The sequence below is a fragment of the Cnephaeus nilssonii genome (genome assembly GCF_951640355.1).
Source record: "Cnephaeus nilssonii genome assembly, chromosome: 17".
NCBI classification, from domain to species: Eukaryota; Metazoa; Chordata; class Mammalia; order Chiroptera; family Vespertilionidae; genus Cnephaeus; species Cnephaeus nilssonii.
The window spans coordinates 46,234,757-46,260,712 of NC_137088.1; the positions used below are offsets into that span (position 1 = coordinate 46,234,757).

At 37.6% G+C, this 25,956-nt stretch overlaps 1 protein-coding gene across 4 annotated transcripts in view; it reads right to left on the minus strand.

The window, feature by feature from the left end:
* The window catches only part of CFAP20DC (CFAP20 domain containing), a 223,321-nt gene that overhangs the window by 95,598 nt on the left and 101,767 nt on the right, over window positions 1–25,956 (minus strand). For all 4 annotated transcript variants that reach the window (XM_079794556.1, XM_079794558.1, XM_079794555.1 and 1 more), the window contains one exon: window positions 14,650–14,814. In XM_079794556.1, the coding sequence (XP_079650682.1) occupies window positions 14,650–14,814 (165 nt within the window). The remainder of the gene's footprint in view (window positions 1–14,649; window positions 14,815–25,956) is intronic.

Below are 25,956 nucleotides of genomic sequence, written 5' to 3' on the forward strand. Positions count from 1 at the left end.
TGACTGAGTTCTGATTAATGGAACGCGAAAAGTGTAAACCACTTCCTAAAACCCCCTGCATAATCCTCTGTGCTCTCTCTTCCCTCATCACTTGACAAGATGCAAAAGATTCAGTGAAAGGCTTTTCCCAGAGAAGCCACTAACTAGATGAAAGGAGCCTGGGTCTCTAAATGACCCTATGGAAGGCTGCCTAAGGAACGCTTGATTAGACCAGAACTGTGTGGTTCCTTGTGACTGTAGTTAGCCTCCACTCACCAATAAAGCAGGTGAGGGTGATGGGCCTTGCCTCAAAATACTGCCCACAACCTAAAAAACTGTCTGGTGTGCCCACTTGCAAGACAGGACCAACTGGAATATGATGTTGGCTCTGAATGAGTCCACATTCGTTTTATAGTCCTGGACATTTAAGAGCTACTGACCAAAAAAAAAAAAAAAAAAAAGTACCTAACGAAATAAAAAGGGCTTCCTCACATATACATAAAAATAGAACATTACAACTGCAAAAACAATATTTCCAAACAAGCAACCATGATTAAATTTCCCTCATCAGTCCATTCAGTTCTCTGTAATTGTTCCTCTGGATCTTGGGTCAGTGAACTGCTTTCAAGAAGCCATCTGCTTTCAGACTAAAGAGTCCTAGAAATCCTGACTCAGTCCACTGGTGTGGTGTGAAATTTGTCTAAGCTTTGCCAGCTTGGAAGTCTGGACCCAAGAAGCTTTTCTGAAGTATCTATCAGTAGTTCAAAATATTACCATTGTAATTAGGTATTAATAACAGGAAAAAAAGAACTAAGGGAAGGCCAGACATTATAAGCATGGCCATCTGGGCAGCTTCACTAGGAAGCTGCAACTTTACTCTCCCCAGGGAACCACTGATCCATTCCCTCTGCAGACCCATCACTGAGGGAAGGGACTGGACAAAGGGGAGCTGGGCACATGTGCAATAAAGTCTGGGTGACATAGGAAATGCACCTGTCAGTCTAAACTGGGACAGAAATCATTGGCCAGAGGGGGTGGGGGCCACTACAAGCCAGTGAAAATTTGGAAATACATAATTCCCAGATAAAGCAGTTCATACGCTTGGGACTCTTGGCTCTTGTTGCCCTCTTGCAGTTGCCTGTGTTCCTAGAAGCTGAATGGCCCATGGCCATGTGGACCCCATGTCCCATGAAATGATGGACTGTAGCGGGGACCACAAGCTAAACTAGCTGATGCTGGATTAGACCGTGGAACGAAACTCTGAGCAATGGCTTTAATCCCAGCTCTACTGAAGGCAAAATGGACTTCTTCCTTGGCGGGACAGAGAGAAATGGGACCTGGGAAATTCAGGAGTTTAATTCCACAGAAATAAAATTTTCTACAATATCTCCTCCTCCCGTACAAGTCTCAGAAAATTCCTTTTCTCCTGACATCTCAAGAAGCCTATTCCCACCAGCAACCGGTGGGGGCAAGGATAGCTCCCCAAGGATAACAAAACACCTGATCCTTTCTGAAAGTGTCCCTGAACACACAAACCGTGGCGTGTAGCTTACAGCACAGCCTTCTTGCTAGCATCAGAATAAAACAGAAACTGTCTGTAGATGATTACCTTAGATCAGGTTGCTGTTAACAATACCATAGAATGAATGGCAAGAGAATAGAAAAAAAAGAGTCACTGGCTTTCTGTCTGACCTATTTCCCTGAAACATTCCTACAGACAGCTAGCTGGTCTCATTAGCCTCTGCCGTAGAGCTGCAATTTTACGTGTGGGGGAATTAAAAACCACTTTTCCAGGCAATAGCATGAGAAAAGGAATAAAAGTTGTGAAAACATGCTGTACTTAGAAAGCTCCAAATATTTTGATCTGAGTGGGAGCAAAATGTGTGTGTTTAGGGTATTTTGGGTCTGTTTTAGTGTTTGTAATAATAAAGGAAGCCGAAGAGATGGGCAAGGGCTAGATTGCGGAATCCATCTGAGAGACTTCTGCTGGACAGAAGATCTGAGGTGGATGGCTAGGTGAGAAGATAAATGATTCCAGTTTTCTTCAAATTCCCGAAGCCCTAATAGGTAAAAGACATATTCTATTTGTCCAAATGGCAGAATCAGAAGAAATGAGTACAATTTAGGCAGTGACTTTTCTGTCACTTGGAAGGTATTCAAGCAGATGCCTGGAAAGCTATTCTGAATACTGTAAGGCAGATTCAGATATCAGGTAAACTCCCTAATTTCTATCTCTAGTCTGTGCTCTCTTTTGAGTTTCACTCCTGTATCCAGTACCTTCTTGACCAGGGCCTCTTGGATGTCTCAGAAACACATCAAACTGAAAACTTGGTCTAAAGAGTGGTACCAAATCCATCCAGGTTGAAAAGTCAGAATCTAGGTGTCATTCTTGGCAGCTCCCTCTAACCTCTCCATATCCAATCCATGTCTACTTCTCTCCATCTTCTCCACCAGCAATGCAATCCAAGCGACCATCATCCCTCTCCTGGATGATTTAAAAGCCTCTCAAGTGATCTACTGTATCTACTCTGGCTCCCTGTCCCGTGCCTTCTCCAAAATATAGCCAGAATGGTCTTACTCAAACATAAATCTGACTGGGTCATTCACTTTCCTTACTTAAAATGTTTCAATGGCTTCCCTGCTACTCATAGAATTAAGAAAAAACCCTTAAAATCACCTGCAAAAATCTGCATGTTCCATCCTCATATCCCTCATTTTCTGCTCTCTCAGCAGACGGGCATCCTCAGTTCTTCCTGCCTAGCAGAACATTTGTATATGCTGGTCTCCGTGGCTATAAGAGTGCTTTCCCTCTTGGCTGTTAAGTTTCTGCTCATGTATCACTTCCTCAAAATAATCTTCCCTGACGTCTCTGACTAGGGTAAAGTCCCCCAGTACAGGTACTTCCATAAACTTTCCTTTGCATAACTTGTCAGAATTGCACTTTTACATGCATTTATGGGTTTCTCTGATAATGTGTGCTTCCGTAGATATAAACTCAGTGGCCTGTTTTGTCACCCCTAAATTTCTAGCACCTAGACCTGTGCCTGACACAAAGTACATAATAAAACCTTGCTGAGTAAAATGAATGAATCATTAAATGTAATGGGTCAGAATAGAGGTTGGATTGAATGACTAAATATTTCTAACTATGATTAGAATTTCATTTTAAGAAAAATCCAATGGAAGGTTTTATGTGTAAAACTAGGAGAAAGACTGAACAGAACTGGACAACTGCCAGGAAGTGGGGGATGAGAGAGAAGGGTCAACAGTGAGCAAGACATTGGTATTTACATAAACGGTGTGTGGCTCTCAACATCAGCAGTGCTATGGCACCAGAGTCAGATGCCTATTCAGGTTATAGGAGAAATTTCGTAGTGTTAACAAATAGACATAGCTATGTGTGAATCTGTATTTTTTTCCCCCCAGTCATTTACAAATATCCATTTAGTCAACAAAACACTGTTAGTCTCTCAGGATCAATAATGGAAAGAAATGACACACAAATTACAGATCTTTTGTGACCAGTAGAACAAATCCTAACCTATTGATTTTGTTCTCAAATGTGGATTTCCCAGAAAAAAATAGCCACTGAGGGTACTGAAGGGCTGTATGGAATATGGCATAGGCCTAGATGGGAATTTTTGGTACCATAATAAGAACCGCCCCTCCTTTTTCCCCCAGTGATGGAAACCATGAGGGTGTGGGTGTATCTTTCTGTTCAAACATCTTACAGTGGCAATTTCCTTGATGTTTTTTCATATTCTTTATCTATATGCAGGTTCTCCCATTAAGTAGTTAAGTTCGAGTAGAAAGACCACTGATTTGGTACTGTATGTACTCCCATCTACTGAACCAGCATAGCACGTGGTAGACAATGGATAAATCTCACCAAAATTGAGGATAGTATCTATGACTAAAAAGAGGATTTTGGGGAAGGAGTATTGAAAAAATCACATTGAAAAAGGTACAACTGTCTTGGGATGCAATGTGCATAGTTAATACTTTATGACATGTTTGAAAGTTGCTAAGAGAGTAGATCTTAAAAGTCCTCATCACAAGAAAAAACTTTTTTGTTACTATGTTAACTAGACTTATTGTGGTGATCATTTCATAATTATGCAAATATTACACCATTATGCTGCACACCTGAAAATAATATATAATGTTTATGTGAATTATACCTTAATAAATTTTTTTTAAAAAATCATACTGACACAGTTCCAATTATAATTACAACAAAATAAACATATCAACTAGTTCATAGTTATTTAAAATATTAAAATTCCTAAGTACCTTGAATTTCTCAGGAATTTCTTGCTTAGTGGTAGTTACCCATTGGATATTAAAGACATATTTAAACCTGACATGATATAATCCCCTAAATCACAGAAAATTACGTGATTCTATATTTTTATAAGAGCATCTACTATCAGATTTCTCTAAAGAATAATATAACACTGTGTATTTAAATTTACATTTATTTTTTAACTTTTACAAATTTTAATACATTTTCCCCCCACAAAGCAAAGTATACCAATACTCTACTTAGTTTCTCTTTTGTTGTTCCACTTATTTATGCATTTATTGGTTGACTCTCATGTGCCCTGAGAAGAGATCGAACCCGCAGCCTTGGCATATCATGACGACGCTCTAACTAACAGGATATAAACATGTATCATACTATGTATTTACTATAATAGGGTCCTAATTAAAATCTACAAGGAAAAGTAATTCAGACCTTTGGTTTCTAAAGTAAAACGTAGAAGGGACAAAGTTTCTATAATGATAAAAGTCTTAAAAGAAAACTAAAAGTAGAAATGCATACCTTTTGAATTCTAAAAGGAGCTCTTTTAAGAGCTGACATCAATATGCATAACATAAGGTTAAAATCAAGATTAGATTAAAGCCATGCTCTAGGCAGTTCATTTTTTTGAGTTTGTGGAAAATGAACTTGGTGTAGGTCAGAGATGTTACCATTAATTATTTTGCTATTTTACTGAGGGGTACATGCCTTTGTAGTTAGATTATAAAACCTGAGGGTCTACTCTCTAATTGTCCTTTAGAAAAATAAACATTCATTTTTGTCTCAAGATACAATGTTGTAATTATTATAGTCATTTCTGTTTGCAGGGATTTCAAAGCTTAACCAGAAAATCCGACTGAATTTTCAACTCTAATCATTGAGGGGTCATGCTCAAGACTTACATCTATTATCTAATAATCAAATCAGAATTAAACTTCTACTAGAATCCAGACTTTGAATTAGATTAATTTTATTTTACTAGATGTGCATTGGTATAAATAATGTGAAAAATACAAAAGAAAGGCTTATCTAGTAAAGCAATATTATTTTAGACAAGGTACCCTTTCTAAACCTCACCTTCTTTAGTTATAAGACTGGGAAAATAATTGCACTTAAGTAATGTATTTTTTGTTATATTACATGAAACATGCTAAATACTATACTTAGTAGGGAGTAAATGCTTATAAATATGTAATAAATATCTTCCCTCTTGAATAGCATTTAATAATTTGCAAAGTCCATTCACAATCCTTTATTCTCCCAGTAGTGACTGAGGCTCACAGAGATAAAGTAATTAGTGAGTGGTAGAGCTGGGATAACCAGGCAGTGCGGTTTCACCAATGCATTCTTAACTACTGCCCTCCATTATGATGCAACTAGAGGCCCAGTGCATGATTAAATCATGCACGTGTAGGCTGTCTGTCCGCTGGTCGGGACCAGGTGTGGCTGGCAGCTCCGAAGTCCCTGGGCCCCTAGGGCGAAGCGGGGCAGGGGCATGGTCCTCCTGCGGCCGGAGCCCAGGCCGGGGTCTTGCCTTTGCCTCCCGCCCAGGAAGGCTGGGGCCGCCGCCGCCTCCTCTGCCTTCCGGCTCCCTCACGAGCCCTCCCTTGGCCGGCCCGAGCTGCGTGGAAACCCGCATCCTCTGCGGACACCACCGCGCACTCCTGCGGCCCAACTGCCACCAGACTCCTCCCCCGGGAGCCGCGCTGCCCGCCCGCGCTGCCTCGTCAGCTGGGGCCTCCAGATGCCCGGCTGGCTTCCCCAGAGGCCCCTTCTGTGCCGCAGCACAGTCATGACGCAGACGCTGAGCTAGCGCCGCCGCTGGTGGCGCAAGCTCAGTGTCCTGCTGGCCCAATCACTACCCCGGCCACCCCGAGTCTCGCCCCCGCGCCTCCCGCTGGCCCAATCGTGGGTGTAGCGGAGTGATGGTAATTTACATATTACCCTTTTATTATGTAGGATTTCTATTACTTTTAAGAATTAGTTTCTGGGAAGCCTTCTTCTGTTATAGGAAACTTCTATTTCTAAGCCAAATGATGGAAGTTATATGTATATGTATATGTATATGTATATGTATATGTATATGTATATATGTATATGTATATGTATATATGTATATGTATATGTATATGTATACTAGAGGCCCGATGAACAAAATTTGTGCATGGGTAGGGTCCCTAGGCCTGGCCAGCAATCAGGGCTGATCTGTGGGGTGACCAGCAGGGCAATCAGAGGCCCCTGCTGGCACCTGCCTTGGCTGGCCTGGGGCCTGCGGACTGGGGGCAGCTCCTGCATTGAGCATCTGTCCCCTGGTGGTCAGTGCATGTAATAGCAACTGGTCATTCCACTGGTAGTTCTGCTGTTAGGTCGATTTGCATATTAGCCTTTTATTATATAGGATGTATATGTATATGTATATGTATATGTATATGTATATGTATATGTATACATCTGGAGGACCTTGACTATTACACTATGTAAAGGGTTTAGTGCTTGGAACACAGTAAAAACTAAAATAAAGTTAGCTTTAATGATGAAGACAATGATGATGATGATTTGTTGCTTAATATACTTACCTGCTCAAATTATTTGGCTAGCATTTGATTCAGTAATTTGATCACTTAATCAACCAACTTACTGAGCTCCCGACATGTAAAGCATTGAGCTAGGAGCTAGGGATACTACAATAAAGAAGACTCTGAAGTTTTTAAGCTCAAATTCCAGAATGGGAGACAGCAATAAGCAAACAAGTAAACAAGAAAATATCAGGTAATGATAAGTGCTGTGATGAAAATAAAAATAGGGTGATGTTATAGTGTGTCTTGGGAGTTATTGAAAGTCATTGATGATTCTAATCCCATGTTCACTATTAGTAAAAATGTATGTCAGCATAATTCATATTGATATAGCATGAATTATGATATAGTATATTTCATTATTAAATAATAAACAAATTTAATATTTATTTATATACTTAAAGATTTTATTTTGCCAATAATTCTGGATCCCCTTCCCATTATGTATTTTATTTAATTAATTAATTAATTTTGCCAGGTTAGTGTTAACATTTATTTAAAAATACACAAAATAGAAAATTTTTACATCCAAGTGTGATAACCTCACTTATACACTGTTCCATACTCACCTGATTTTGTTTGCATCCTTATGCAAACATTCAGAATAGATACCGTATTTTCCAGCGTATAAGACGACCTTTTAACCCAGGAAAATTTTCTCAAAAGTAGGGGGTCTTATACGCTGGAAAATAACGGTAACCCACCCATCATTTGGCAATAACTCACTTTAATTCTAAATTGTAAATACTAGATTTGATTCTGGTTTTTTGCTACGGTTCATGTAAACAGTTGAGACTGATACATAAAGTAGGTTGTCTCGGTTGACTCAAGAGTGTGGAGAAGGTCTGAGTAAACAGGAGGTGGATAAAGTGCTAAAGGACTGCTGTGTAAGCAGTGGTGGCATGTGGTACCTTAAAGGGACAGTACAATCTTGACAGGTGTCACAAACCACTACCCCAATGAATCTCAGCCCTAGGAAGGACAGCAGAGCCAGCAGAGGTGGAAGTAGAGTCTCAGTTGCTTCAGAAGACAACAGAGCAAGAGGGACTGACCATCTCGAGGCCTATGGCATTGCACTGTTCAGGGGACAGAGGGGATTGCATTCAGCCAGTGCTAGGGTCACCTTCAGTTGCATCGCTCCCAGAAGAGACCATCAGAACCTTCTTTGCAGTACAATTTGAAAATCCTGGTTTATTTTGGTTATTTGGTTTTATTCTCATAATAGAGTGTATTCTGACATGGGCAGGATGATGAAAATCATGGTTTAATATTCTACTTTTCAAACTTAATACCAACAAGGTCTAAGTTATGTTTACAAGATTAAAAAAAAACCCTCAAGGTTTTTAATATTTAAAATGCCTAGAAGCCCAATATTTCATCTTTGATGATCTATCTATCTGCTAAGACTTCTGCTAATTTCATTAAACAAACCAAATTGAATTGTTTTACTGTTAGGTTTCTATGGCCACTTTACCTTGTAAAACAACCCATTATGTATTTTAAATGCAAATATTGATATAAATAGATAAATATATTTTAATTTAATAATAATTCTTTGGATTTTCAAAAGACAGAAAAGTGTACAGAAGAAATCAGAAATGCCTCATAATTGTAGCAATATACATCTGTTGACATAATCATGAATATATTTAGAAAATTAAAATTCTCTAATAAAGATATAATATGAGAAATAAAAGTCTTATCTTTCCTCCACTGCCTCTACTAGTCCCTGTCCTAAAGGTAATTAAGTTTCTGATGTTTCCTCAAAAATGTATACATATACCAGCATCCATAAGCACTATCACTGAGATCATATAGAAACAGCATTCTTTGTCTCCATTTTTTGCTGATTGGCATGGCTTAGAGACCTTGCTAGACCATCACAAGAAGATTGGTTCATCTATACACCTGCATACACAATATCTTATTGTGTGCATATTTAATCAATTTCCTATTATGTAGAAATAGTTTGTCTCTAGGTTTTTGTTATTATAAGCAATGCTGTAATAGACATCTATGGGAAAAATATAAAGGTTGGAATAAGTCAATCCTGCAAAATTAGCACAATTATCAAACTGATTAAAGGTATTTTCATATTTAATATTATGTCTTGCATATAAAAGTTTTTTTGACATTTGGCAGAAATACCACAGAAAAATTAAAATTGACTCTATAAATGATTTGTGCTATTACAGACACTGGATCACTATCCATACTAACTTCCTTTCACATCTAAAAATTTTTAATGAAGGAATGTGATTAATTATGCTTCATTTTTACTAAAGACAGAGAAAGAAGATATACATTTCAAATGTAAGAGGTGGCTGAGTTTACTCTGAATTAGGATCAAACATTGCAACTAGAAATTGTGGCATCTCTATAACCAATAATCCTAAAACAAGGTTTACCAAAGGTCTGAATTTAGAAAAGAAGAAACAAAAATAAAAAGAGTGTCTTGTTTTTTCCTGAAGTCAGAATCTTACTCCTTTTTTGTTTTTAGATTCTACTTTACAGTAGATTTTGTTACTTGACTCAAATTTTACTTTCATAATGTGGAATCCAAGAAGAAATTTTAATAAGAACCTCAGTAATGCCAACTACAGTTAGATGATTATTTCCTGGTTTTTCTAGATGCATTAATTCACCTATTTGCGGTTGTGCTAGGAGATAGGGATGCTTCTTATTTAAAAGGAGCAAAAGTCCAATGAGACTGCTGCTGTGGAAAGGAGGGCGCTTGAGAGAACTGCCTCCTAATTTTTAAGAAATTATTAGTTTTGATTTGTGCTTAGTGGACTATCACGTCTTGTCATTAGTAGCTGAATGATCAACTTCAATAACCAGACATGATTCTCTGGTTCAATGAAACTGGGGTCCCATTAATGAAAATAAGATAATCAGGTCTCACAGTCATCTGCAGACTAACACTCACTAGCTAATGTGTACCAGGAATGGAATTGGCAAGTGAACAGTACAAATGTGTGGTAACACTGGCTTTATGGAAATACAATTATTTTATTAATTTTGTTAAATCCTTTTGATCAAGTTATAAGATATTGAATAAAAAGTACTCTAAAACAGAAGTTTCAATGTTTCTTTTAAAAAATATTTGTATTTATTTCAGAGAGGAAGCGGGGGTGGGGGAGAGAGAGAGAGAGAGAGAGAGAGAGAGAGAGAGAGAGAGAGAAACGAGAAACATCAATAATGAGAATCATTGATTGGCTGCTTCCTGCACACCCTGTACTGAGGGTAGAGCCCTGACCAGGAATCAAACTGTGAACTCCTGGTTCTGAGGTTGATGCTCAACCACTGAGCCACAGTGGCCAGGCTGGGCTCAATGTTTTCTTTTTTCTTGGGTAAACATGCTGGAAAGCATCCATAGGAAACCCCTACTTCTTCCTGCAGCAGCTTCATAAGGGATCTCTCAATATGCGCATTTATAATAAAATATAATTTACACGAGCACTGCACAGTCAATTACAAAAACACCGTCAGTTCTCATGCAATTCAAATCTCAGCAGGGGGAGTCCATTTTTTTAGAAAGGCACAAAAATACCTAGTTCATATAAAGAAATATCTCCTGGCTTTTATGTGATTAAAAAGTCTGTCCTTAGGCACTATTCATAAGCTACATTTTTCAGATAAAATATCTTACACAGAGAACAAAATTATTATTATATTCATCTAATTTCAAAGCCCACACATGTCAAAATTAGCAATTGAAAATTATTTATAGGTTCATGGCCTCTATTTCCCTTTTTATGCTATTATAATTTGCACTAAGTTCCTTAAGCATCTTTATAACCATTAAAAAAAATTATTTGTAGAAAGAGAGCCACAAAGTTCAATATATGTTCATGTAATCTTAGCTGCCATACATGTGCAATGAGATTTACTTAAGAGAAATAATAATAATCTCTATGATTATAAATGAATATTAAGTATAATTGGGATTCACAGGGCAGAAGAAATATGCTATTAGATTATTATTACTTTTTTGTATATATGACTCAAATTATGCATTGAGAGCCCATTTATGAAATTTTCAAAATATGAACTAACATCTTCTTCTACAAGTTGGAATCAAATATGGCCTATGAAAGTTTCTGTTTAATTTTGATTTAATGATGCAATTAATATTTATTCAATTTCCTTTTTAATCTCAGGCATCATGTATCCTTGAACTTTAAATAAAAAAGACACTTAAAATATTTGGCTATAGACTTACATTCTCTTTTAAAGACATAATTAATTCTTAAAACATTGAGATACAGAGAAGACAAATAGCATTTACAATCGCATAGAATTATCTGATAGGCTTTACAGCTTAATCATTTCTATTACTGAAAGCTATCACAGCCTATTAGATGCACATAGTGTGTTTGCTTATAGAAAATACTCTTACTCATTTCATTCTGTGGCAAATCTTCCATTAAGGTTGAATTTTAACCCAATGTGTTTAAAATGGCTGTCTGTGTAATGGGATCTTTTTCATCCTTTTATATCTTTTCTAAATGTCATGTAATGAAAATGGATTGTATATATCTTTCTCCCCCCACCCATCTAAAGATAGTGCACATAATAAATGTGCAAATTGTCACTACTTATGCCTTCATTGTTATAAAAAATTCTGCCCAAAGTTGGTAATTGTGGAAGCAGGTGATGGAGATATGGGGGTTCATTATATATTCTCTCTACTGTTCTGTACGTCAGTAATAGTAAAAAGCTTAACAATGTAGTGCCTATTTACACATGGTCTTCTGCCAGGGTTTACACTGAAAAAGTTATAACATCAATCCCAATTCTTTAGAAATATAACATTTAGGACATGTAGTGCTGATGATACATTAGAAATTCACCAGACTAAATGAACATAGGATAAATACAGAGTAAAACTGAGTCCATTTTTTTGCAGCTCATTCATGTCATCCTGGGTATCTCCTTTTCCTATTTCTATGTTGACCTCCCAAACTTTGGCCACTCTCCCCTCCCCACCTGTTATCTGAGAATCACAAAGTCCTGCCAGCTTTCCCCTGCAGTTCCTCTCAGGGTCATTATGTCCCACTTTCACAGACACTTGCTGCAAAGACATTTTAGTTGTAATCCTTAATCTCTGGTCTCACTTGACTTACAAATTCACATTGAATCCTGACATCAACTTCAACTTCCTAAAAATAAGTTATCATTTCTCTACTTTAGGAACACGAGGCACACTCTTCTTGTTCCCAACACAGCTGTTCTGCCCACTCAGGCTATTCCTCCTAGCAATCCCTCAGGAAACTCCTCCATGAAGTATGCTGTACCATCTCTCACATCCATAAATCTTATTATTTATTTATTCATTATAAACACCTATACAATAATTTACTGAATACTTTCAAAATCTACTTCCTCCACAAGTGCCCTATTAGGACCATTTCACCCCCTCTGAATCACTCCAGTGTTTATGAGTATCATCTAAACCATACGACCTTTGTGGGGATAAGTGACTCAGTGGTTCTCAACCCTGCACATCAGAATTGCTGGGGGAGCTTAAAAAAATTCATCCCAGGCCAATTAAATCAGAATCTCTTGGAATGAAGCATAGACATTATAATAAAAAAATTTTGGTATCAGTTATTTTGAAAATATCTCAGGTGATTCTAAAATACAGGAGGTTGAGAACAACTCATCTAAATAATATTAGGCTTCTTGATTTGTAGAGCACTATTCATTCATTTGGTCAGTAGCTACGGTGACTACTGCAGGGGCAGAGAACTGGCATGCACTGGCATGTTTTGTTAGGCTTACAAAAAATTTAGACTGTTGATAATATTTTAAAATTGGGAGATTTCTCATAAACATCGGGATACCATTCTTGGGGAAAAAAAGGAAGAACTGTGAGACTGGGCCTGCATTCCAGCAAGGCAGCACTTGGCCAGAACTGAACTGCAGTTTCCCCTTCTCCAGCACAATGAGCTTCTAGTTTGCTGCAGCCCTCACCACTCCCTACAGCTCCCTCAAAGGGGCTGAGTGTGCAGAAACCGGTTTGGCTCAGTGGATAGAGCGTCGGTCTGCGGACTGAAGGGTCCCAGGTTCGATTCCGGTCAAGGGCATGTACATTGGTTGTGGGCACGTCCCTAGTGGGGGATGTGCAGTGGGCAGCTGGTCGATGTTTCTCTCTCATCAACGTTTCTAACTCTCTATCCCTCTCCCTTCCTCTCTGTAAAAAATCAATAAAATATATTTTAAAAAAAGGGGGGGCTGAGTGTTATTCCCCACCAACTGTATCATTTGCATAGTAGTTAATTTACTGCTTTAATAGTAGAGAACACATCTTTGATGCACTATCTCAACCCTCTTTCCTAATTCCCCTCCACTACCAATAAGGCTCACTTTTGAAGTAGAAAATGTTTCTATGTGTCAAATATCCAGGCATCCAGGTCACTATTTATTTATGTTTTCTGACTGGCCTCTTTTGTAATTTGAGTCTGTAGCACCTGGCCCGGGGTAATCAGCAAGCGCTGTGTTAGAAGCTAGGGAAATAGAAGAATGAGGAAGTCATACTTTATTGGGGAATGCAGACATATGAAAAAGTACTGCAAAAAAAGAAAGTAAGAAAAAGAAAAGGGGGAAATCATGGAAAGAGAACAATGCTTGTTAGAGTTAGGAAAGGCTGCATAGAAGAGGTGGCCTTTGAGTTGGGTCTAGAACAGTGGTTCCCAACGTGGGGCACATACCCCACAGAGGGGCAATTTGATTTTTAAGGGGTCAATTCGAGAATGAGTTATTAACAGTGAATGTTTTGCATTTTTTAATGGTTCTAGGGGCCTCATATATAGTATATAAATATATATTGTGACATATTTATGCATTTCAGTTATTTGTTATATGTTTTGAAACTTTATTTGCTACTTTTTCATATCATTTCATATTATAATTTTTAAACAATTTCTTAGTGATTTCTTCCTCAGTATTTCAACTGTCCTTTCGTTCTTTTATTTTTCTCTTTCATGGATGCCATGTTCTTTGGAAGCTTGTTTAGACCAAGTTAATGGCCTTGTAGGCTCCCTCCACGTGAATAGGAGTTCACTTTTTGAATAATAAGAATTATATGTCACGGGGGGCATCAGGATTTTAGAGATGCTTAGGTGGGGCATGGCCAAAAAAAGGTTGGGAGCCACTGGTCTAGAAAGATAAATGGCGAGTTTTTCCAAGCAGAAAGGCAAGCTTTGAAGCCATTTTAGGCCAACGAAACAGCAATCCCCAAATATGAACATGTGAAAGCCCACAGGTGAGAGCCCAGAGTGCTGTAGGTTTGGGATAGGGGAGGCTGGCTTTGTGTGCGTTCCCAAGGGTCTTTTCACGTTGCTTTCTAAGATAGTCGGTTGGAAAGGCATTTAATTTAAAAAGTCTTTAATTAGAGTGACAGGATCATATTTCTATTATCAGAAAGAGAGTTCTTACAGCAATGTGGAGATTAACTGGGAGGCTAAGATGAATGACTCGGGACCAGAACAATGAATGAAAAACAAGACAGAATAGACAGATTTAAGAGATGTTTAGGAGGTATAAATGGCAGCATGTAGGAAAAGGAGAAGAATAATTGAGGATGTTTTGATTTATTATGTAAAAAAATCAGGGAAAATTTTAGTTGCTAAAAAGAAATTTAAAATAATATTTCACTGACATGAGTCAATGCTGAAGTGTAGTATTTAACTTCAAGCTATAAAGAGTAATTGCAAGGTTGTTTTTTCCCTTTTCTTTTGGTCTTACAAATAATTATGCTTGTAATTTAGGTGCCTAAGTGCATACCTGATTCTGCTGAGCTTAGAGGATGACCTCCGAGTTTTATTATAGTTTGGCGGAGTTTGGTCATGTTTAGCAGCTGTGTGACTTGTGGAACATCTGTCGTTAGTTGGCAGCTCCGTGGAATAATGTCTGTAGGCTCATCTGTTGGAAAAGGTACACCATATCCAGCTGGAAATAAAGACAAACATTCAATCCCCAAATGTAAGCCATTTCTGCCAAATGGACAGATCTTATAAATGAAACCAATTAAAGTAAATCATTTTAGAATATGATTTTGGATGCATTGCTCAACCTTATATCCTTGGCTTTCTCATCTGTAAAATGAGCCTGATAATTTTACTGCTTATTTTCTAGGACTGTACAAGGATTAAATGAGAGAGTATATAACATATTGGAGTAGGTTCAGAGACTTGTGCAATAAGTAAGAGTATTCACTGGAAATAGCTTACATTTGTTTTTAATACTATAATGTACCTTGAGAGAAGAGCTACTTAGGTATACTTCATTGAAGGTTTCTGGGATTTCACTGGCTCATTTATACAAGATCAGTAAGTACAATGATGTTACTGAATAAGCACTACAGCTATTTATGAACAAATTAAATTTTTTACTTTTTATTTTGAAATAATTTTAGATCTATAGAAAAGTTACCAAAATAGTACAGAGTCCCTCTATGCCCTTTACTCAGCTTCCCCTAATGTTAACATCTTATCTTTGAATATTTTCAAAGGAAAATTTATAATAATAATATAGTATTTTTATTATAATTTGTATTCCTAATGAGATTTGATATTGTTCATATATACTTATACGAATATGTAAATTTTAGTTTTAGTAAATTTTCTGATTATATTTTTAATCTATTTTACTATTAGAACACTTTTCTCATTTATTTGTATGACCTTTTATATAGCAAAGATATCAAGCCTTGTCATATGTAGCAAGTAGGAATTAAATTGGCCTTATCATTCAAAAAAGCAATTTTACTACATGTATCAAAAGCCTTTAAAATGTACATGCCATTTTACTCAGTAATTTCACTTTATGAATCTATCCTAAAGTAAAAAAATAAAATAAAAGAGTCAGACAAAGGTCTATGTCAATATATGTTTATAATTTCTGAAAAATAAACAGCTTGGATTTCCAGTCACAAGAAATTGTATTTATGAAGATGGCTTAGTGATATGGGCAAGACTCAAGATAAAAAGTTAAATGCCCTGGCTGGATGACTCAGTTGATTGGAGTGTTATCCTGAACACTAAAAGGTTGCAGGTTTGATTCTCTCTCTCTTTCTCTCTCCTTTCCCCTCTTCTCTCAAATCAATAAAAATATATCCTCAGGTGAAGATTTAAAAAAAGTTAAATGAAAATTATATATATAAAACTCTCTCAACTGTAGAAAATCAGTAAAGTGTATAAATGGCAAAAAGACAAGGAAATATACCAAAATGTAAAGTAAGTTTTGATGGTTAGCTTAAGTATAGTTTTTATTTTCTTCTTTATATAAATCTTAAAATATAGTGCAAAAGTTTGTTTGTAAATATGTGAATGTGAGTAGTAAGAAAAATTCAACCAATCATCCCTCAAAAACCATCCTATGTAAGTGTAAACACTAACCACGTTAATACAGGCAATCTGAATCTTACAGGAACGTGGTTGACAGGCAAATCAGATTTCACATTAAAAGGCTCAAATTCCCTCTGTGTCTGTCACCTTCTCTTTCTATATATCTACTCTCTCTTTGTACCCAGAACTGTTTCACTACTTATTGGATTATTATTTGAGAAAAACTCTTGGCAGTATAAAACCTTCCATAAAAGGAGAGATAAAAAACTATTGCTTTATTAATTTAATATAAAGACTAATCATTAAGACCATTTAATTTAGCAACTACCAACTCTCAAACTTTCTTTGAGACTTTGTAGACAATACATGAAAAGGGGCTTTAGTTTCATTTTTGTGAAACCACGCTATGCCCTGCTGGTGGTTGGATGTTCTGATAAACCTAAGTGGATGTTAACTCATCTCCCCACCACCCACCTCACCACTAACCACCCCCACCATGTTAAATTCCTAGGTCATTTTATTTTATTTTATTTTTTAGCATTTATAGCTTAATTTAAAAATAAGAATTCTGAAAAAGAGCATAGATAATGCAATAGAAAACAGTGCTATACTGTGAGTAAATAGAGGGCATGGTCTGTCTGCATCCATTCATTTACTCATTCAACAAACACTTATTGAGCCTCTATTCTGTGTCAATCACTCATGTAGTGGCTGGGAATCTAGTGGTGACTCAAGAGTGATTCTGTCCTGGCCTTCTTGAAGCTTACACCTAGCAGAGAATAGGAAACTAATTATAGGTAAATAACTATTTAATTATAGTTCTGTTAAGTGCTCTGAAGGAAAAGTTCAAGGTGTTATGAAAGAGGTAATGGGAAATCTACCAGTATAGGGTATCACTGAAAATCTCTGATAAAGAGACATTTAACCTGAGTCAAAGGATAAATAGAAAATGGCCTGGTGAAATGGGGTGCGAGTGGGTCATTCAGATAAAGGGAACAGAGCCTTTGAAGACTGAAGGCAAAAGGACTCTGATGCATTCTAGGAACTGAAAGAAAGACAATTCTGTCAAAGTGCTGCCAGCATGGAAGAGAATGGAGGGATAATCCCACTGTATATTTAGTGCTGCATCTGGTTCAAAGAGGATGCTCAATAAGTGGTCATGGACAAAAGCCCTTAATAACAGCTGACCCAGATGAAACACAGCTGCCAAGCCCTCTTTGGTTGTTCTTTGTCCAGCTACATCCTGAGAAGCAGTACTCCATACACATTTTATTTGGCTATCACAACTTTCTCCCTACATAGCAAATAACAAATCAGGCCGGCAATCAGATACTATGGGGCCAGGGCCTGCCTGCATTGTTCCTCCAGACAAGTTCTATCTTCTGGAATAGATTTGGTTTCCAGACTGCTTGATTAGTGTCTGAAAAATGACATAGTTGAATTTAAACTGCTTTTGTTAAAATACTTTAGATTTTAACAAATCTGAAAGAACATAATGTTGGCTGGAATGGTCAGCTCAGAATGACAAAATGGTACATGAAAGGGAAGGCTATGAGAAAGCTGCCAGATTTGCTCATGCAGTATCCAAACACAACCAGATGGTGTCTTTATTTTTATTTATTTTTTATGTCTTTGCTCCCAGTATAAGTCAATGTATCATTAGGATGTTTGAGTGACCTTGTAACCCTGTTTGCCATAAAGTCACCAGAAAATGAACCATTCTGTAGGTGTTTAATAACTTTGATGAGTATCTTAACTAGCTTTAAAAATTAAGTCATCAATTTTAATATATATATAAAGTACTTTATACATTAAAAATCATCTCCCTTGTAAAATAGGGAGATTTATAAATCTGTTTTGGTCATGGTTTCTCCTAATTCATATAATTTAAGTAAGGACTAATTTTATAGTAGTTCACTGTCCCATACTCAATTATATTAATCTTATTAATATGGGGATAACCTGCAGTGGCTAACACAGTGCCTTATTTATATAAAATCTCACCTCTCTAAAACACCAGGGAGAGACAAGCAGAAAACACAAAAGTCTCTAACTGCCAAAATATTTGTGTTAGTTTGTTGGGTCTGTTATATCAGAATATGGTAGGCTGAGTGGCTTATAAGCAACAGAAATTAATTCCTCACAGAAATTAATTTCTCAGCCTCCAGAGGCTGAGAAGTCCAAGGTCAAGGCACCAGCAGATTGGTGTCTGGGGAGTGTCCTATTCCTGATTCAGAGATAACCATCTTCTTGCTATACCTTCACAAGGCAGATGGGGTGAGAGAGCTCTGGGGCCTCATTTATAAGGGTACTAGTCCTATTCATGAGGGCTCCACCCTCATGAGCTAATCACTGACAAAAGGCCCTCCTCCAAATACTGTCACTTTGGGGATTAAGTGTCAACATATGAATTTTAGGGGTTATAAACACTTAGTCTATGAAAATATTGATACAAAGTCAGTTTACTTTTTGTTTGTTCATTCATTCACTCGCCATATAACTGTTAGATTTTTCTCTAGGCCCAGCATGGATTCAAATCCCAGCCTTTATGAAGTTTACTATATACTGAGAAAGATATTATTATGCAGTATACTATAGGGGTTAACAGTAACAGGAGCAAGGGGTCCTGGGTTCACATTCTAACTCCACCACTTATTAGCTGTGTGGCTTTGGCAGAGTAGTTTATCTTGTTGTGTCCTACTCTCCTTATCTCTAAAACATGGATATAAAAATACTCACCTTATATGGTTATTGTGACGATTAAATGTGTTAATGTATATAAGGGGCTAAGAATAGTCCCTGTTACATAAAAAGTGTCACATAAGTGTTTATTATTAACTAGAGGCCTGATGCACAAAATTCGTGCAAGGGGCTCAGCCCTCACAGCCCCTCGTAGTCTTGGCCGGCCCTCACAGCCTCAGCTTCGTCTGGAAGGTTGTCCGGATGGTCGTTCTGCTGTTTGGTCTAATTAGCATATTACTCTTTATTATATAGGATAACAGACAAATACTTATGTAAAATTTTTCATTACAATGTTGACAAAAATCACCACAAGTATGTGCTTTTTATAATAAACTAGTGGCCTGATGCATGAAATTCGTGCACGAAGGGGGAGAGGTTCCCTCAGCCCAGCCTGCACCCTCTCCAATCGGACATCCCCCTCGAAATCTGGGACTGCTGGCTCCTAACAGCTCACCTGTGCCTGCCTGATCGCCCCTAACTGCCTCTGCCTGCCTGCCTGATTGCCCCTAACTGCCCTCCCCTGCTGGCCTGATCTCGCCCCCAACTGCCTCTGCCTGCCTGATCTTGCCCCCAACTGCCCTCCCCTGCTGGCCTGATCTCCTCCCTAACAGCCCTCCCCTTGCTGGCCTGGTTGCCCCCAACTGCCCTCCCCTGCTGGCCTAATCTTGCCCCCAACGGCCCCTCCCCTGCCAGTCTGATCTTGCCCCCAACTGCCCTCCTCTGCCGGCCAATTTGGTTCTGATTGGTCCCCTCCTAGGCAGCCATTGGCTCCTCACACTTCACCCAGATTTGATTCTGATTGGTTGGTTTCTATGCCAGTCAGCGTCTCTGGGGCTATCAACTGGGCCTGTTCAGAAAGGTGGGGCTGATCAGCAGCCCCGGTGGAGGCCTGGAGAGAAATGGAGGCACGGCTGCTGGCCAGACTGGGAGAAAAAGAGAGGCAAGTGCTGATCAAAAGCTGCCACAGAGGCAACATATCAGTCCCTGCTTCTCTCTTCAGGCCTCTCTCTGGCCCTGATTTGCAGCCCCCTCAGCAGTCAGTGCTGGGGCACCACGCCTGCAGTGGAAGCAGTCAGCGCCTGCAGTGGAAGCAGTCAGTGGAAGCAGGCAACCCAGCACTGACTGCAGGACTGACTTCTGGTTGGTTGAGCCTTGGTCGTTACCAGTTGTTAAGACCCAGGGTTTTTATATATTAGGAAGGTCTTGATATTTATAGGGATAAATAAACCTGGATTATAACCAAAACTTAGCTATCCTGAATGAATCCTTTCGAGTTTTTAAAGAACTAATTTATTGAGGAGAAATTCACATTCACATAAAATTAAGCATTTTAAAGTGAATGATTCAGTGGCATTTAGCAAACTCACAATGGTGGGCAACCACCACCTCTATATACCTCCAAAACATTTCTGTCATTCCAAAGTAAAATCCCATACCCATTAATCAGCTACTGCCATGCCCTCCAGCCCTCAGTCCCTGACAACCACAAATCTGAATTCTATCTCTACAGATTTATCTACTCTGGACATTTGGTGTCTGCATGTATACCACATACCACATTGTGTTTATCCAATCATCGCTTAATAAACATTTGGGCTGTTTCCACATTCTGGCTATTATGAATAATGCTGCTATTAACATACATGTACATGTATCTGTTTACCCTTCTTTTTAGTATATACTGCAGAGTGGAATTGCAGCGTCATATAGTAATCTATGCTTATGTTTTTTAGGAACTACAGCAACTGTTTTCACAGCAAGTGAACCATTATGTGTTCCCATTAGCAATGTGCAAGGGTTCCAGTTTCTCCACACCCTTGCCAACACTTACTTTCCATTAAAAATCATTATAATCATCCCAGTGAGTGTAAAGAGGTGTCTCATTGTGGTTTTAATTTACATTTCCTTAATGACTAATGATGTTAAGCATCTTTTCATGTGTTTGTCATCCATTTGTATATCTCCTTTGGAAAAATGTTTATTCAAGTCCTTTGACCAATTTTTAATTGGATTGTGTGTCTTTTTGTTGAATTATAAGAGTCAGTTACATATTCCAGATACCAGATTACATCAGAATATACATTCCCTGTATGTAGAACCAGAATATATATCTTATCTTGCAAATATTTTCCCCCCACTTTGTAGGTTTTTCAATTTGATAGTCTCCTTTGATGTACTAAAGTTTAACTTTTATTAAAGTCCAATTTATCTATTTAAAAATGTTTGTTGCTGTGCTTTTGGTGTCAGTCATATTTAGGAATCCTTGGTCAAATTGAAGATACTGAAGATTTAGCTCTATTTTTTTCCTATTAGTTCTTATAGACGGGGAGGGGAGGCAAAAGTAGATTTACAGTTGTGAGTACATGAAACACAGAGTTTATTCTTGTATTATTCTTGATTAGTATTGTATTATTTGAATTACAACTGTAGACCTACTTTTGCCCACTCTTGTATTTAGGTCACTGATCCATTATGAGTTAATTTTTACATATGATGTGAGGTAGGGGTCCAGCATCATTCTTTTGCATGTGGTTGTTCAACTGTCCCAGAACCACTGTTGAAGAGACTATTTTCTCCCCATTGAATGTTCTTGGCATCCTTACCAAAATCAGATGTATGGGTTCATTTCTGGGCTCAATTCTATCCCATTGGTCTATATGTCTATCCTAATTGTGTTATACTGTTTTGATTACTGTAACTCTCAGGTAAATTTTGAAATTTGAAAGTGTGAATGCTCCAATTTTGCTATTCTTTTTCAAGATTATTTTTGGCAATTTGAGTCCCTTCTAAATACCTTATGAATTTGAAGATCAGCTTTTCCATTTCGGCAAAAAAGGCCACTGAAATTTTGAGGGAGATTGTATTGAATCTTTAGATCCCTTTATGTAATACTGACATCTTCACAAAATTGTCTTGCAATCCATGAACATAGAATGTCTTTCCATTTATATGGATTATCTTGAATTTATTGTAGCAATGACATAGTTTTCAGTGAAGTTTTTCACTCCCTTGGTTAAATTTATTTCTCGATATTTAGTTATTTTGGATGCTGTTATAAATAGAACTGCTATCCTTAGAGTTTTTGAGATGTGAAGTTCTATCATAAATATTTAATAATATTTAATTATAAAATTGATATTTTAATTGAATAATTGTGTCTGGATATACAGATATTCATGACCCATATTTGTGGGATCTATCATTGGCTGCTGGGCACCTCTGCAATGCTAAGATTTTATCCCCTTTCTTGTCCTACAGTAGTTTGTTAGGAAAGGACATTTTGAGTTCAGTTCCCAAATAGGAAGGAGTGGGAATGAAGCTTTAAACTGATGAGATTGGGTCTGATGTGCACTCACCTGACCTGGAGATAAAGAGAGAGGTAGGAAAATACTCAACAATGTTAATTATTAAAAACACTAAACCATTCTAGTTATTAAGAAAAGTAAACTGTGTACTGTGGGGAAGGAAGAGTTAGTCAGAGACTTGGCCTCGAGTTCCACCTCTGTGACCTCAACAACACAAGATGCCTCATAACTAATGGGCCTGGTTTCCCTCCCATGTATAATTAAGACATTGGATTAGATGACCTCTAAGGCTCTTCTCTGCTCACTGAGTCTGTTAATGCAAGACATCAGTGATTATAGTTTTTTCTGTGGCCTTTGAAGAGATAATTTTCTTCACATTGCTTGACACTCAATAAAAGTTTATTGAATACAACAGTAAATGAATAATCGAATGAACAAACAATTAGCCAACCCTACTTCATTAATTCACCAAACATTTATGACAGGTTACTGATGTCAGTTTATGTGGGAGAGATAAAAATATGGAGACCCAACCCATTCCCTCAAGGGTCTCTCAGAATGAAATCATACCTTTAATTATTCTCTTTTTGCATCTCTAAACACCGAACACACATTTCCCAGTACTGATACTTTAGAAAGAATACTGAATTGGGGAGTCAGGAGACCTGTAAAGTCATCATTGCATAGCATACATCTATGTTTAATGGACAATCACTTGCTCTTTCCTGTCTTCTCTTTTCTCTTCTCTTTCTCTTACCTATCTACACATACTCTGTTGTGTTTTTTTTAAATGCAGAACAATACATGTTAGTCATTAATTCAGTCATGCAAATACCTAAAAATGCCACTCCATGCCCCCTCAGGAGCCATAAAAGTAATAAACTAAGTTAAATCAGCTGCTTTACTAGTTGTCCAGCATAAGTCATTCTTCTAGGAAAGTGAAAAATTAGTTAATTGCTATTTTAAGGTTTCAGTAATTCACTTTCTATTATATCCACTGTATAAACAGAACAACAAAGGATTAGGCAGCACTTTCTAGCTTGAAGGAGTTTAAAATGATAGAAGTTTATGGGGGGAAAATGGGACATATGTAATACTTTCAACAATAAATATTTTTTAAAATGGTAGATGTTTAAATAAGCCAAAGGACAACACAGTACTGAGCTCAAATAAGCATTTAATACAATATTTATTTATTGAATCCCAAAATGGAATGTAAGAAACAGGTAAAAAAGCTCCCTGTTATAAAAGTCTCAACACTATGACTAACCTGTCTCTGCAGAAGAAAAGGACCCTTCCTTCAGAAAGAAAGACAAAGAGATATCCATTATTAATTGTAATACAGACACCATAAACACAGCTGCTCACCAAATCCTGGCATTCTTATTTCATGACATCTCTTATATGTTGCCTTTTTATTTTATTTTTTCAATTTTTTTATTAAGGTATTATATGTGTACATATCTTACCATTGCCCCTCCCCACCCCACTCCCATATATGCCCTCATCCCCCAGAGTTTTGCATCCATTGGTTATGCTTATATGGATGCATACAAGTCCTTTGATTGATCTCTTATCTCCCCCACCTCTCCCTAACCTTCCCCCTGTAATTTGACAGTCTGTTTGATGCTTTACTGTCTCTGTATCTATCTTTTTGTTCAAGTTTATAATGTTCTTTATTATCCATAAATGAGTGAGATCATGTGGTATTTTTCTTTCATTGACTGACTTATTTCACTTAACATAATGTTCTCCAATTCCATCCAGGTTGCTGCAAATGATGAGAATTCCTTCTTTTTTATGGCAGCATAGTATTCCATTGTGTAGATGTACCACTGTTTTCTGATCCAGTCATCTGCTGACGGGCACCTAGGCTGTTTCCAAATCTTAGCTATGGTGAATTGTGCTGCTATGAACATAGGGGTGCATATATCCTTTCTGATTGGTGTTTCTAGTTTCTTCGGATATATTCCCAGGAGTGGGATTACTGGGTCAAATGGGAGTTCCATTTTCAGTTTTTTGAGGAAACTCCATACTGTTCTCCACAGTGGCTGCACCAGTCTGCATTCCCACCAGCAGTGCACGAGGGTTCCTTTTTCTCCGCATCCTCGCCAACACTTGTCGTTTGTTGATGATAGCCATTCTGACAGGTGTGAGATGGTACCGCATTGTTGTTTTGATTTGCATCTCTCGGATAATTAGTGACGTTGAGCATGTTTTCATGTGTCTCTTGGCCTTCCTTCTGTCTTCTTTTGAAAAGATTCTATTTAGGTCTGTTGCCCATTTTTTTTATTGGATCATTTATCTTCCTTTTATTAAGTTGTATAAGCTGCCTGTAGATGTTGGAGATTAAACCTTTATCAGTGATGCCATTTGCAAATATGTTCTCCCATGCAGTGGGCCTTCTTGTTGTTTTGTTGATGGTTTCTTTTGCTGTGAAAAAGCTTTTTATTTGATGTAGTCCCATTTGTTAATTTTCTCTTTAGCTTCCATTGCCCTAGGTGTAGTGTCAGTGAAGAATTTCTTTTGGCATATGTCTGAGATTTTGCTGCCTGTGGATTGCTCTAGTATTTTTATGGTTTCCCGTCTTATGTTTAAGTCCTGTATCCATTTTGAGTTTATTTTTGTGTATGGCGTAAGTTGGTGATCAAGCTTCATTTTTTTGCATGTATCTGTCCAATTTTCCCAACACCATTTATTGAAGAGACTGTCTTTATTCCATTGTATGTTCATGCCTCCTTTGTCAAATATTAATTGAGCATAGTGGTTTGGGTCAATATCTGGATTCTCTATTCTGTTCCATTGATCTATATGTCTGTTCTTGTGCCAGTACCAGGCTGTTTTGAGAACAGTGGCTTTGTAATACAGCTTGAAATCTGGTATTGAGATCCCTCCTACTTTATTCTTCTTTCTCAGGATTGCTGTGGCTACTCGGGGTCTTTTTTTAGTCCAGATGAATTTTTGGAGAGTTCTTTCAAGGTCTGTGAAATATGCCGTTGGTATTTTAATGGGGAGTGCATTGAATCTATACTACCCTGCTTTGGGTAGTATGGACATTTTAATGATGTTGATTCTACCAATCCATGAACATGGTATGTTCTTCCATCTGTTTACGTCTTCCTCTATCTCTTTTTTCAGTGTCCTGTAGTTTTCCGTGTATAGGTCTTTTACCTCCTTAGTTAAGTTTATTCCTAGGTATCTTAATTTTTTTGGTGCGATGGTAAATGGGATTGCCTTTTTAGTCTCTCTGTCTGTAAGTTCACTATTGGTGTATAGAAATGCCATAGATTTCTTGGCGTTAATTTTGTATCCTGCTACATTGCCGAATTCATTTATTAAGTCTATTAGTTTTTTGACGGAGTCCTTCGGATTTTTTATGTACAATATCATGTCGTCTGCAAATAAAGACAGCTTTACTTGTTCTTTTCCAATTTGGATGCCTTTTATTTCTTCTTCTTGTCTAACTGCAATGGCTAATACTTCCAGTACTATGCCAAACAGGAGTGGTGAGAGTGGGCATCCCTGTCTTGTTCCTGTTCTTAGGGGAAATGTTTTTAGTTTTTGTCCATTGAGTATGATGTTTGCTGTGGGTTTATCATATATAGCTTTTATTATGTTGAGGTATGAGCCTTCTATTCCCACCTTGTTGAGAGTTTTTATCAAGAAAGTGTGTTGGATTTTGTCAAATGCTTTTTCTG